Source organism: Podarcis vaucheri (genome assembly GCF_965113315.1).
Source record: "Podarcis vaucheri genome assembly, chromosome: 5".
Lineage (NCBI taxonomy): Eukaryota > Metazoa > Chordata > Lepidosauria > Squamata > Lacertidae > Podarcis > Podarcis vaucheri.
In genome coordinates this window covers 95,690,576-95,702,957 of record NC_138763.1, presented here as the reverse complement: position 1 = coordinate 95,702,957, position 12,382 = coordinate 95,690,576, and the positions used below count along the sequence as shown (strand labels likewise).

Sequence of the window (12,382 nt, the reverse complement as noted above, 5' to 3'; positions counted from 1 at the left end):
TCCTCCCATCCCACAATAGTTTTTCTGATTACTCGTGGTTATATATTAGCTCAAGAGTTGCATAATCTTGCACAATAATTGCTCATCTCCATTCCAAAAAAAAAAAAAAGGAGAGGAGGGGAGGAAGAAAGACGTTCTTGGACCATGAACCCAACTCTTATGAGCTGATCTGGCAGAATATGAAACCTTCACATAAATCTCCTACCAGGAAAGGAATAGATAGCCAAAAAGCAGGCAGGAGCTGGCGCAGAAGCCGGAGAAGAGGAGAGGGGCGTTGGAAGGAAGGAAGGAAGAGGAGAGTCCATGATGAACCAACCGGAAGTGCTCTCTCCCCTGGAGAGAAGGAACTGCTAAGAAACTCCTAGCCCTGACATAAGAAGATACAGCAGACACTTGCTGCTTTTGCCGCAACCACAAAAGTCCATTACAAATTTCAGCCCACACCAGGGGCATAAGATGGGGAGGGCTGGGGGGCCGGATGATTTGGGATCCCTGCCCTCCCTGACGCTGGGGACCTCCAGGCCCCGGCCTTGCCGCTGAATGGCCGCCAAGGCTCGCGTTGGCTGGCTGGGCCCTGTGAACCTTCTGTGCCCCACACCTGCCCGGTGGCAGCGGCAGCAAGGGTTCGGCTGGCATGGCGGAGGAGGAGGAAGAGTTTGGACTTGATATCCCGCCTTTCACTCCCCATAAGGAGTCTCAAAGCGGCTAATAATCTCCTTTCCCTTCCTCCCCCACAAGAAACACTCTGTGAGGTGAGTGGGCCTGAGAGACTTCAGAGAAGTGTGACCAGCCCAAGGTCACCCAGCAGCTGCATGTGGAGGAAGCAAACCCGGTTCACCAGATTACAAGTCCACCACTCTTAACCACTACACCACGCTGGCTCTCTGCCGGCGGGTTTTATTCGCCCAGCCAGGCACTAAGTGTGTAGTGCATGCAGTGCATGGCATGAGTGGAGCTGTGGTCTAAACCACTGAGCCTCTTGGGCTTGCCGATCGGAAGGTCGGCGGTTTGAATCCCCACAACAGGGTGAGCTCCCATCGCTCTGTCCCAGCTCCCACCAACCTAGCAGTTCGAAAGCATGCCAGTGCAAGTAGATAAATAGGTACCACTGCAGTGGGAAGATAAACTGTGTTTCCATGCACTCTGGCTTACGTCATGGTGTCCCGTTGCCCCAGAAGCAGTTTAGTCCTGCTGGCCATATGACCTGGAAAGCTGTCTGTGGACAAACGCCGGCTCCCTCGGCCTGAAAGCAAGATGAGCGCCCCAACCTCATAGTCCCCTTTGAGTGGACTTAACCATTCAGGGGTCCTTTATCTTTACCTTTAAGGGTGTGAGGAAATGAACTCTCTCCCTCCCCACCAACCCCAGCCTTCTTGCATCGAACAAGAAATTCCGAAAGAGTTTTGCAGTGGTACCTTGGGTTACATACGCTTCAGGTTACAGACTCCGCTAACCTAGAAATAGTACCTTAGGTTAAGAACTTTGCTTCAGGACGAGAACAGAAATCGTGCTCTGGTGGCACGGCAGCAGCAGGAGGCCCCATTAGCTAAAGTGGTGCTTCAGGTTAAGAACAGTTTCAGGTTAAGAACGGACCTCCGGAAAAAAATTAAGTACTTAACCCGAGGTGCCACTGTATAAGCACATTCAGCCAAACACGATTACAGACCCCTTTCAGACCTTCCTATGTTGTGCAGGAAGCAGGAGCAGAGCTGGGGAAATGTACACCTTGCCATGTACTTTATTTGTTCAAAGCGTTCTAGATCACCCTCTATGCAAAGAATCTGTGGCAGGGAATAATGAAATCTCTATTAGAATATGAGGCATAGCAATAAAATAGGCAGGCAGATGGAACGCCTCCTATCAGCACATCCTGAAACCATAATAAAACATCCCATTCCAACAGGAGACCAGAGTAGGCATTAGCCAAATTTCAGAGGGTTTCAAATTTCATAGCCAGAGTGCCACCACTGAAAAGGCCCTCTCACATGTCACAGCATTGTGTAGCAAGTAGTAGGGTGCTTAAAAGGGTTTCCTTAGCAGATTGGGAGGCCTTTACAGGGAAAGTATTTAGGTATTTGAGTCTTCCAGGGCTTTGTAAATCATCAGCGAACCCTTGCATTCAGACCAGAAATGTACTGGCAGCCAGTAAAATTATTTAAGAACCAGTAAAATGTGGCTGCAACTGGCTGTCCAGCCAAACAGCTTCATTCCACATGCACTGCAATGTTGCGTCATGCTCAAAAACAGCCCTACGTAGAGCACATCACAGTAATCCAACAGGAGATAATCGAAGCATGAATTATTGTGTCCAGGCTATCATTGTCAGGGAATAGCTGAAGCTCGTAAATGTGGGAAATTGCAGTCAAACAGAACTATGTGCGAGTGCTAGTTAGTGCATGAAAGGGTTAAAACAAAAGAGCTAGTTTCCTAGACTCAGCTTGGCCATGATCTCTCTTCTCTGATGAGAGATGAAGTGAAGTCTTCTCTTCCTGTTCTCACTCTCTCCGCGCCATGTAACTGACCAAAGGAAGACATGCCTAAGCAAACTCCAAGCTTAGAGCATGTGTTTGAAGCTATCTTGCTGTATTTTCTACCTGTGCTCTCCTTGCCGCTGCTTAGATAAATGCATGAATCTGACCTTTGGAATGTTTTGTAAGGAAAGCATTTTAAACTTACTTAACAGTGTGTGCTTTGCTCATTGCAAGAGGGGCAGAAAGAGAGGAGTGCTGTATGCAACTAAATGGGATAAAAGGGTCTAACATCTTACATTCCTAACACCTTTGTGAGTTTAAACTCTGCTACTGGGAGCTCTTTCCTGCTGGAGAGTGAGTTTAGCCCTGGGTCACAGGGATTCATATTTTCCCTCCTACAGTAAACCAACCATAGCTGTGATATGTGCTCATTGGATACTTGAACCAGGCAGATTTCATTCCTCCAATCCAAATGCTACTTTACCTGCCCACGGTCAGAATTATTTCGTCTATGCAGCCCTTGATTTTGTTCTGTGCTTCTAGGTGAGTCATGCTTTCTGTATCTTCCCCATCAATGGACATGATAACATCTCCAATGCATAAATTGGCAGCTGCAGCTTTGCTGCCAGGGGTTACCTGCAAGAAGAAGAAGAAGAAAAAAGATAAACAGAAATTGTCACCAAAGCAAAACTCAAGGCCCCAGGCTGTTCTTTGCATACTGGTCCTGGCTTGTTTCACAACAGGAACCGGGAGTTGGCTACAAAGAAACTAGCAGAATGCCTTTGGATATTTTATTGAAAGGCACAAAGATAAAAACTGTAAATGAATCACTTTAGGCCTCTGTAGTACAGTGCTAATTTTACTGGTCTACCTTATGGGGTTATTGTAAAGGATCAATGAGATACTGTCTTGTTTCACACACCATTCTACAAAAACGGTGACTTTATGCATATTAACAAACACTCACCAGTGGGGGAAAACAAACAGCAACATAAAACTGGACTAAAGGAAAAACGAAAACCCATCAATCAACCAGCTCGCTTTTTAGTTTCCCCTAGCTTTGGCTTTCACAATGGAATGATAGAATGAGTGGGAGTCCGCGGTTAAGAAAAGCACATTCATTCGCAATGAGCCATCTCTGAACTATTGCATACCAGTTTGCCATTCCTAACAAAAGAGATCCAAACATTTAGAACACAAAACATGGCACAGAAATGCTGAGTGTTTCTGGCTCCTGTGAATTCTGGCCATCTTGGCCTTCAGTACTTTTCACGAGGGTAGAAACTTAAAAAGAAAAGTAGTATTTAAATGTAGTGTGAAGGGGGTTCACGTTTCTGAGCTGTGTCTGCTGAAACCAGAGGGGTTCTAAAAGTAAAGGTAAAGGGACCCCTGACCATTAGGTCCAGTCGTGACCAACTCTGGGGTTGCGGCGCTCATCTCGCTTTACTGGCCGAGGGAGCCGGTGAACAGCTTCTGGGTCATGTGGCCAGCATGACTAAGCCGCTTCTGGCGAACCAGAGCAGCGCACGGAAACGCCGCTTACCTTCTCGCCGGAGCGGTCCCTATTTATCTACTTGAACTTTAAGGTGCTTTCAAACTGCTAGGTTGGCAGGAGCAAGGACTGAGCAACGGGAGCTCACTCCGTCGCAGGGATTTGAACCGCCGACCTTCTGATCTGCAAGTCCTAGGCTCTGTGGTTTAACCCACAGCGCCACCCACGTCCCAGAGGGGTTCTAGGAGCCATAAAACTTTGCCACACTCCAACAGTTTCCAACATGAGATCCAGATTTATTGTTATCACTGACAAGATGCCCATTATTTCATTCAAAGCAACGTCATTGGGTGGCATAAACTGTCATCCTCAGATGCAGATCCATTAATACCCCAAAGCAGTGTTCCATAGAGATGACCCACTAGACTTAATTCACCTTCTTCTTTTACCGAAATAACACCTGATGACTTCTTTAATTGTCTGGCCAACGTTTTCTCTAGTTGTCTCCATGTGCACTTGAAAGGTTCCTGAACTGGTGAAGATGAGATGTGCTTTATGGGGAGTAGGGTGATTTGATTTAAATCATATTGATTTAAATCTTTTTTTACAGAAAGACTTATTCTTGCTGGTATAATCTTAATATTTACAACCAGTGGAAGGTTTCATTTTTGGAATAAAAAATTTTCAGAGTAGTTTTCACAGTTCTACCAAAAATTACTGATTTGGTTATACTATTAGAAATAGTACATAGACCGATGATTATGAAATTATTGTGATGTTTAACAAGTGAACTGTTTATATTTGGATAACTTTTCTGCTGTACTTTATTGGAAGGAGAAAATAATCATTTCCTTAATAACAATTTGAACAATTTATTTAACTAAAGCAATAACATTATAGCATATGTATCCATGTTTGTTAACTGATGCGGTTAAACTTTTGTGTTTTTGTTTTTTTAACTTAGACTGAGTTTCAGCACACATGAAAAACTTAAAACAAATCCTTATTTCCTGATGAATAGCCTTTGGACTATAATGTAACTTAAATAGAAAATTATCTTTAGAAAGATATTTCCTCCAAAAGCATCTTATTTTAAAAATCTGGTTTAAATAAAATAAAATCCATTTTTTTAATAAAAAAAAACACAACTTTTTAAAAAAACCATTTATTTTTATTCACCCTGCAAAGCACTGTGACTGGATGGCATAGACTGTTATCCTCAGATGCTGGCTTTAAATGGTTCTTCGCAGATCCCTTATTATGCAGTGTTACACAGAGATGACCCACCAGAAGTAGAATTAATTCACCTCCCCCTTTTACCAAAATAACATCTGATCCCTTCTTTAATTGCCTGGCCATCATTTTCTCTTGTTGACTCCATGTGCAACTGAAAGATTCCTGAACTAGTGGAGATGAGATTGTCGGATTGTCGGTCGGAGAAGGGATGGCGGCTAACAGATTGAGGTTGAATCCTGACAAGACAGAAGTACTGTTTTGGGGGGACAGGAGGCGAGCAGGTGTGGAGGATTCCCTGGTCCTGAAGGGGGTAACTGTGCCCCTGAAGGACCAGGTGCGCAGCCTGGGAGTCATTTTGGACTCACAGCTCTCCATGGAGGCACAGGTCAAATCTGTGTCCAGGGCAGCTGTTTACCAGCCCCACCTGGTACGCAGGCTGAGACCCTATCTGCCTGCGGACTGTCTCACCAGAGTGGTGCATGCTCTGGTTATCTTAGGCTTGGACTACTGCAATGTGCTCTACGTGGGGCTACCTTTGAAGGTGACCCGGAAACTACAACTAATCCAGAACGCGGCAGCTAGACTGGTCACTGATTTCCCCAAAACAAGCATACCATAATAAATACAGTCGTACCGCAGGTTACATACGCTTCAGGTTACAGACTCCGCTAACCCAGAAATAGTGCTTCAGGTTAAGAACTTTGCTTCAGGATGAGAACAGAAATCGCGCTCCAGCGGCGCGGCGGCAGCAGGAGGCCCCATTAGCTAACGTGGACCTTCAGGTTAAGAACAGTTTCAGGTTAAGAACGGACCTCCGGAACGAATTAAGTACTTAACCTGAGGTACCACTGTACAGTCGTGCCTTAGATCTCAAATGCCTTGGGCTCCTGAATAAATCTGCTCCCAAACGATCGAAACCTGGAAGTGAGTGTTCCAGTTTTTGAACGCTTTTCGGAAGCTAAATGTCCGGCGTGGCTTCTAGTTGGCTGCAGGACACTCCTGCAGCCAATCGGAAGCCACACCTTGGTTTTGGAACAGTTCCAGGAGTTGGACGGACTCCCAGAACACATTCTGTTTGAGAACCAAGGTACGACTGTAATTTAAAATTCAGATGAACGATACCTTCAAAAATCCCTTATAATGAGGTTAAAAGGACTGTTAGCACCAGCATACAGAATAATGAGAGTGAAAACTGGTCTTATCCCCCAAGTATTGTATACTGAACTATAACAAGCACAAGATAAGGTTGCAGGACTATTTTGTTTTTACATCTAAATTAAACAATAATAGCAGTCAGTGCCAGAAGCTGGAATAGTATTTGACGAAATCATCTCCCCATTATTTAACAAGCCGCACCCACTGTTTCCTGTGGCAGGCTGGAAACCGTTCCAGTAACTCTCCATGTGAAAATAGCTTTCCTGATTCTAACCTCCAGCTCTTTTAAAATGCTGTAGTAGAGCTGTCTGCAAGCATGGCTTTTTTCTCCTGAACAATAAATAAATGAAATAAAAGTGTCCTGCCATCCCAGCACACAGGAGAACACCCTGGGCAAAGAGCTCTTGGGGTATTTGCTATAGAAGCAGCTAACTTGCTCTATAGAGCCAGTTACCATCTTCAGGGTTTGCTAGAGGTCAAAAATAGCCATTACTGGTTTGCATACTGTATCCATTTAAATCAGGCACCCCCAGACTCAGCCTCCAGGTGTTTTGGGACTACAACTCCCATCATCCCTAGCTAACAGGTCAAGGATGATGAGAACTGTAGTCTCAAAACATCTGGAGGGGAGGGCCGAGTTTGCCTATGCCTGATTTAAATGCCTAGAAAGAAACAACTCCCTATGGTCTGGAATTAGCTGGGCTGAAATAATAATAATTTATTATTTATACCCTGACCATCCGGCCAGGCTTCCCCAGCCACTCCGGGCGGCTTCCAAAAAAATATTAAAATACAGTAATGCATCAAACATTAAAAGCTTCCCTAAACAGGGCTGCCTTCAGATGTCTTCCAAAAGTCTGGTAGTTGTTGTTCTCTTTGACATCTGGTGGGAGGGCGTTCCACAGGGAGGGCGCCACCACCGAGAAGGCCCTCTGCCTGGTTCCCTGTAACTTGGCTTCTCGCAGGGAGGGAACCGCCAGAAGGCCCTCGTCGGGGTAGAACGATGGGGGTGGAGACGCTCCTCCAGATATACAATGGTACCTCGGGTTACATATGCTTCAGGTTACAGACTCCGCTAACCCAGAAATAGTGCTTCAGGTTAAAAACTTTGCTTCAGGATGAGAACGGAAATCGGGCTCCGGCAGCGCGGCGGCAGCAGGAAGCCCCATTAGCTAAAGTGGTGCTTCAGGTTAAGAACAGTTTCAGGTTAAGTACGGACCTCCGGAACAAATTAAGTACTTAACCCGAGGTACCACTGTACTGGACAGAGGCCATTTAGGGCTTTAAAGGTCAGTACCAACACTTTGAATTGTGCTCGGAAACAATAAATATTACACATTCAAGTGATAACAAAATCAGGGTGGCTTAAAAAACCATCCATGAGTGGGGCAGTCCTTCTGAGGAAGGTGGGGCAGGCAGCGGCAAGACATATCCCTGCGCTCCCGAGGGGGGCATGGCGCAGAGGGTGCCCTGGCAGCTGCCAGATCGCCTCTTGGGTGCCTGGAGCGGCGCACACACCCTGCAGCCTGGGACAGAGAGAGCCACTCACGGGAGCGGAGCAAGCCGCCCATGGCGGACATTTGACCGCCCGTGACTCCCAAGCCTCCCCCAGCTGTCAAAGGGGAAGGGAAGAATGTCGCTGGCAAAGAGCCTCAGCTCCCCCCCTTAACCCGACCCGATGGCTCGAGGTAGGCTTGGGAGTCACAGGTGGGTGGCGAGCCAAATGTCACCCCCCCCTCAGTGAGGGCGCCTGGGGAGGTCCACCTTCACCGCCCCCCTTCCTATGACCCTGGGGGCAGGGGGGTTGAAACAGATGGGCTTTCGGTCACTTCCCAACCTACAGTTCTACAATTACGCGAGTTTCACCAATCGTGCCTCTTATTACACAGCTGCTTGCAACGATTCTTCAACATCAACTTTGTTGGACCGGTCATGTCATGCGGATGCCTGATGATCGTCTTCCAAAGCAACTACAGTGGTACCTCGGGTTACATATGCTTCAGGTTACATACGCTTCAGGTTACAGACTCTGCTATCCCAGAAATATTACCTCGGGTTAAGAACTTTGCTTCAGGATGAGAACAGAAATTGTGCTCCGGCGGCGCAGCAGCAGCAGCAGGAGGCCCCATTAGCTAAAGTGGTGCTTCAGGTTAAGAACAGTTTCAGGTTAGGAACAGACCTCCGGAACGAATTAAGTTCTTAACCCGAGGTACCACTGTACTCTATTTTGAACTTAAAAATGGAAAATGTGATGCTGGTGATCAACAAAAGAGGTTTAAAGACTGTCTCGAGGCAAGTCTAAAAAAATATAGTATAAGCACTGACAACCGGGAAACACTGGCCTGTGAGAGCTCCAGCTGGAGAACAGCCCTTACCAAAGGTGTCATGGATTTTAAGATGCTCAAACTCAGGACGCAAGGGAGAAACGTGCGAAGAAGAAGGCACGCTTGGCAAACCCTCACCATGATCAACTCCCACCTGGAAAGCTAAGTCCCCACTGTGGAAGGGCATGTGGATCCAGAATTGGCCTCCACAATCACTTATGGACTCACTGTTAAGACCGTGTTCATGGAAGACAATCTTACTCGGATACGAGTGATCGCCAAAGATGACGACTGAAGAAACATTGGGCAATGTTAATTTTAGAGGAAGTAGCTCAGCATCTCTGTCGCTTTTGCGTCTCTTACTTTTGTACGGACGGCATTCATATTTATTCTTGGGCAAAATGGATATTCTTTTAAATAAATATTCCTTGCTCTTCTGTTAACCCAATTCAGAGACATGGGTTTGAGGAAGAGGGAGGTTGTCTCACCCATAATTCCCTGCCAGGCTCACAGGGTTTTAAGCTATGATTACCATCAAGAAGGCGTGCATCACTTGAGCTTAAGATGCCCTAAAGAAGCTCTTCTGTGTCCAGCGGAATTCTGAACCACCTGCGACTCCTTTCCCTTTCTTCCATATAAGGGTTTTATTATATTTTTGATTTAGGAAAAGGAAAGGGGAACAGGAAGCAATGGAGGAAGGCAGTGAAGGAGCGTCTCCAACCCCCATCGTTCAGCCCGGACAATGAGGTCCAGCTCCGAGGGCCTTTTGGCGGTTCCCTCCCTGCAAAAAGTGAGGTTACAGGGAACCAGGCAGAGGGCCTTCTCGGTGGCGGCACCCGCCCTGTGGAATGCCCTCCCATCAGATGTCAAGGAAATAACTACAGTATCTGACTTTGAGAAGACATCTGAAGGCAGCCCTGTTTAGGGAAGTTTTTAATGTTTGATGTTTTATCGTGTTTTTAATATTCTGTTGGGAGCCGCCCAGAGTGGCTGGGGAAACCCAGCCAGATGGGTGGGGTATAAATAATAAATTGTTGTTAATATTATTAGAGCCTCAATTGATGTAGCAAGGGGGCTGCCCTACATGAGCAGGAGAAAGGTGTGCATTTTGAGCCCAGCAAAGAAACAAATGTCAGCTTACTTTAAGCTCCTGATCACTCCTTTGAAGTCCTGCCCTTAACTGCCACACACCTGATGTCAGGTATGATGTCAGGTATAAGGGTGGTTGTGGCTTCCAAAAAAAGGCTTCACGGGCCAAGTTTGGCCCATGGGCTGGAGGTTCCCCATCCCTTCCTGTGCCACAATGTCATTTGATTTTTTTTCACCTAGGAAGAATAGCAGCGGGTGGCACTGTGGTCTAAACTACTGAGCCTAGGGCTTGCTGATTGGAAGGTCGGCGGTTCGAATCCCCACAACGGAGTGAGCTCCCGTTGTTCAGTCCCAGCTCCTGCCCACCTAGCAGTTCGAAAGCACCTCAAAGTGCAAGTAGATAAATAGGTACCACTCCAGCGGGAAGGTAAATGGCGTTTCCGTGTGCTGCTCTGGTTCACCAGAAGCGGCTTAGTCATGCTGGCCACATGACCCGGAAGCTGTACGCCGGCTCCCTTGGCCAATAAAGTGAGATGAGCGCCGCAACCCCAGAGTCGTCCGCGACTGGACCTAATGGTCAGAGGATACCTTTACCTTTATTCCCATTCTTCAGACAGGAAACAGAGCCAAATTACAACTGAATTGGACTATGCACCAAGATTTACCAGGCAAAAACTGTGTACTCATTCAGCTACCCATTTGGAAAGTTTTGTGTGGCGACCCACCATAATAATCCACCTATTTTATGAAAACATACGCAGAACACAAGAAGCCTTGTTTGTGCGGGTTCTCAATTAAAAAACAAAAACAAACCCTGTAGATTTCTGGGGAGCAGACACAAAAAACAGCATAAGGGTTCTATCTTAGCAGAGAGAAATTGGTAGACTGTGTCACATGCACAAAAAGCAACTCCCTAAGCAAAATGTTCACCCTTTTTTCATTGTTCCCTTTGCTAAGAAAAAATGGTTTCGAAACCAATCTGCTAGAGGGAGCCTGCAAATTACTCCACGGCAGATCCCATTTTGGAAAGTATGTGGTTAGGCGCTTAACAAAAAAATATGGATTTGTTTTCCGTAATCAAAACCCCTGTTTTGCTGAAAGGACTTTGACAGAGAGCTGGGCTGCTCCTGAGCACAAGATCTGAATCAGGGGCCCATCGCCTTATTTGAACATCATACCCAGAGCTCCATAACCTACTAGCAGCCTGGAATTCCAGCAGCAGAAACTAACCTTTTCGCCTCTGGCTATTTGAGGCTGGGAAAGAGAAAGAAGGGAAAGGTGAGCTCCTATTCACCCTTCCTGAGTCTTAAATAACCCTGCTTTTAAACTGGTGGAAGATCTCACAGCACTGCTGCTCACTCGGAATCATGGTGATATATTCCTAAAAGCAGGCACTGTTTTCTGCGAATAAGCTTCCCAATGTCTGATGTCAGAGCTGTCTTAAGGATATCTGGCGCCGTGGTGCAAAGCTCCATCCGGTGCCCCCCTGCCATTTCCCAGTTTTTTAGGGAGGGCGCCGCTGTCGGCGGGGCTGGAGGAGGTGGCCAGCAGCTGGAGGGCGGCTCCTTTGGCGGGCAAGAGGCAGAGACTGGACGCTTTGTGCCGCTGTGGCCGCGGCAGGCAGAGGCTCCGAGTGCGGCGCTGCTTCGGCGCAGCATGGTGGAGGCGGGCAAGGGCAGCGAGCTGATGCCAGGAGGCGCCGCATCCAGCCTCTGCCTCTTCCCTGGCACCCTCCAGGCCTTGGCGCCCTGCACCCCTATGGATAAGACGCCCCTGTCTGATGTATCTCCTTGGGTTAAAAAGGTAAAGGGACCCCTGACCATTAGGTCCAGTCATGACCGACTCTGGGGTTGCGGCGCTCATCTCGCACTGTAGGCCGAGGGAGCCAGTGTTTGTCCACAGACAGCTTCTGGGTCATGTGGCCAGCATGACTAAGCCGCTTCTGGCGAACCAGAGCAGCGCACGGAAACGCTGTTTACCTTCCCTCCGGAGTGGTACCTATTTATGTACTTGCACTTTGATGTTAGGTTGGCAGGATCTGGGACCGAGCAATGGGAGCTCACCCTGTTACGGAGATTCGAACCGCCAACCTTCTAATCAGCAAGTCCTAGGCTCTGTGGTTTAACCCACAGTGCCAAAAGCATTGCTCAGTTGAAGGCATTATGAGGCAACTACATTCAATGTGGGCTGGGGAGAAACCAGAGAAAATTAGGAGATTCGCTGCAGCATAAACTTTTGCAAGTCACTCCATGGACACTTCTGGCACAATACATCATTGTAAATTTCTTTAAGGTGTCACAGGACGTGTCTTAACTGTAATTTCCCCCCCCCCCAAAAAAAATCATTTTCAGAAGGTGATATCCAGTGTTACATCATACTCAGAGCAGAATAATGAAATCAATGGAATTAAGTAACTTAAATCCACCAATTCCAGTGGGTCTTCCTGGAGTATGACTGTAATGCAAAAAATTAAATGCTAGAATTCATTAGCTTAGGCCACCCTAAATCTGTGAGTACCAAGGGATTGGAGTTTTTGAAAAAGCTAATTGCTTTTATTATCAGTCAATAAAGGTGGCAGAGGGGGTGCTAAGAACAGTCAGAAATATACATTTTTC

The 12,382-nt window shown here is 46.9% G+C and overlaps 1 protein-coding gene across 2 annotated transcripts in view; it reads right to left on the bottom strand.

Moving 5' to 3' along the window:
* PDLIM1 (PDZ and LIM domain 1) overlaps positions 1 to 12,382 on the bottom strand; it is a 38,310-nt gene that overhangs the window by 24,752 nt on the left and 1,176 nt on the right. For both annotated transcript variants that reach the window (XM_082223261.1, XM_082223260.1), the window contains exon 2: positions 2,956 to 3,107. In XM_082223261.1, the coding sequence (XP_082079387.1) occupies positions 2,956 to 3,107 (152 nt within the window). The remainder of the gene's footprint in view (positions 1 to 2,955; positions 3,108 to 12,382) is intronic.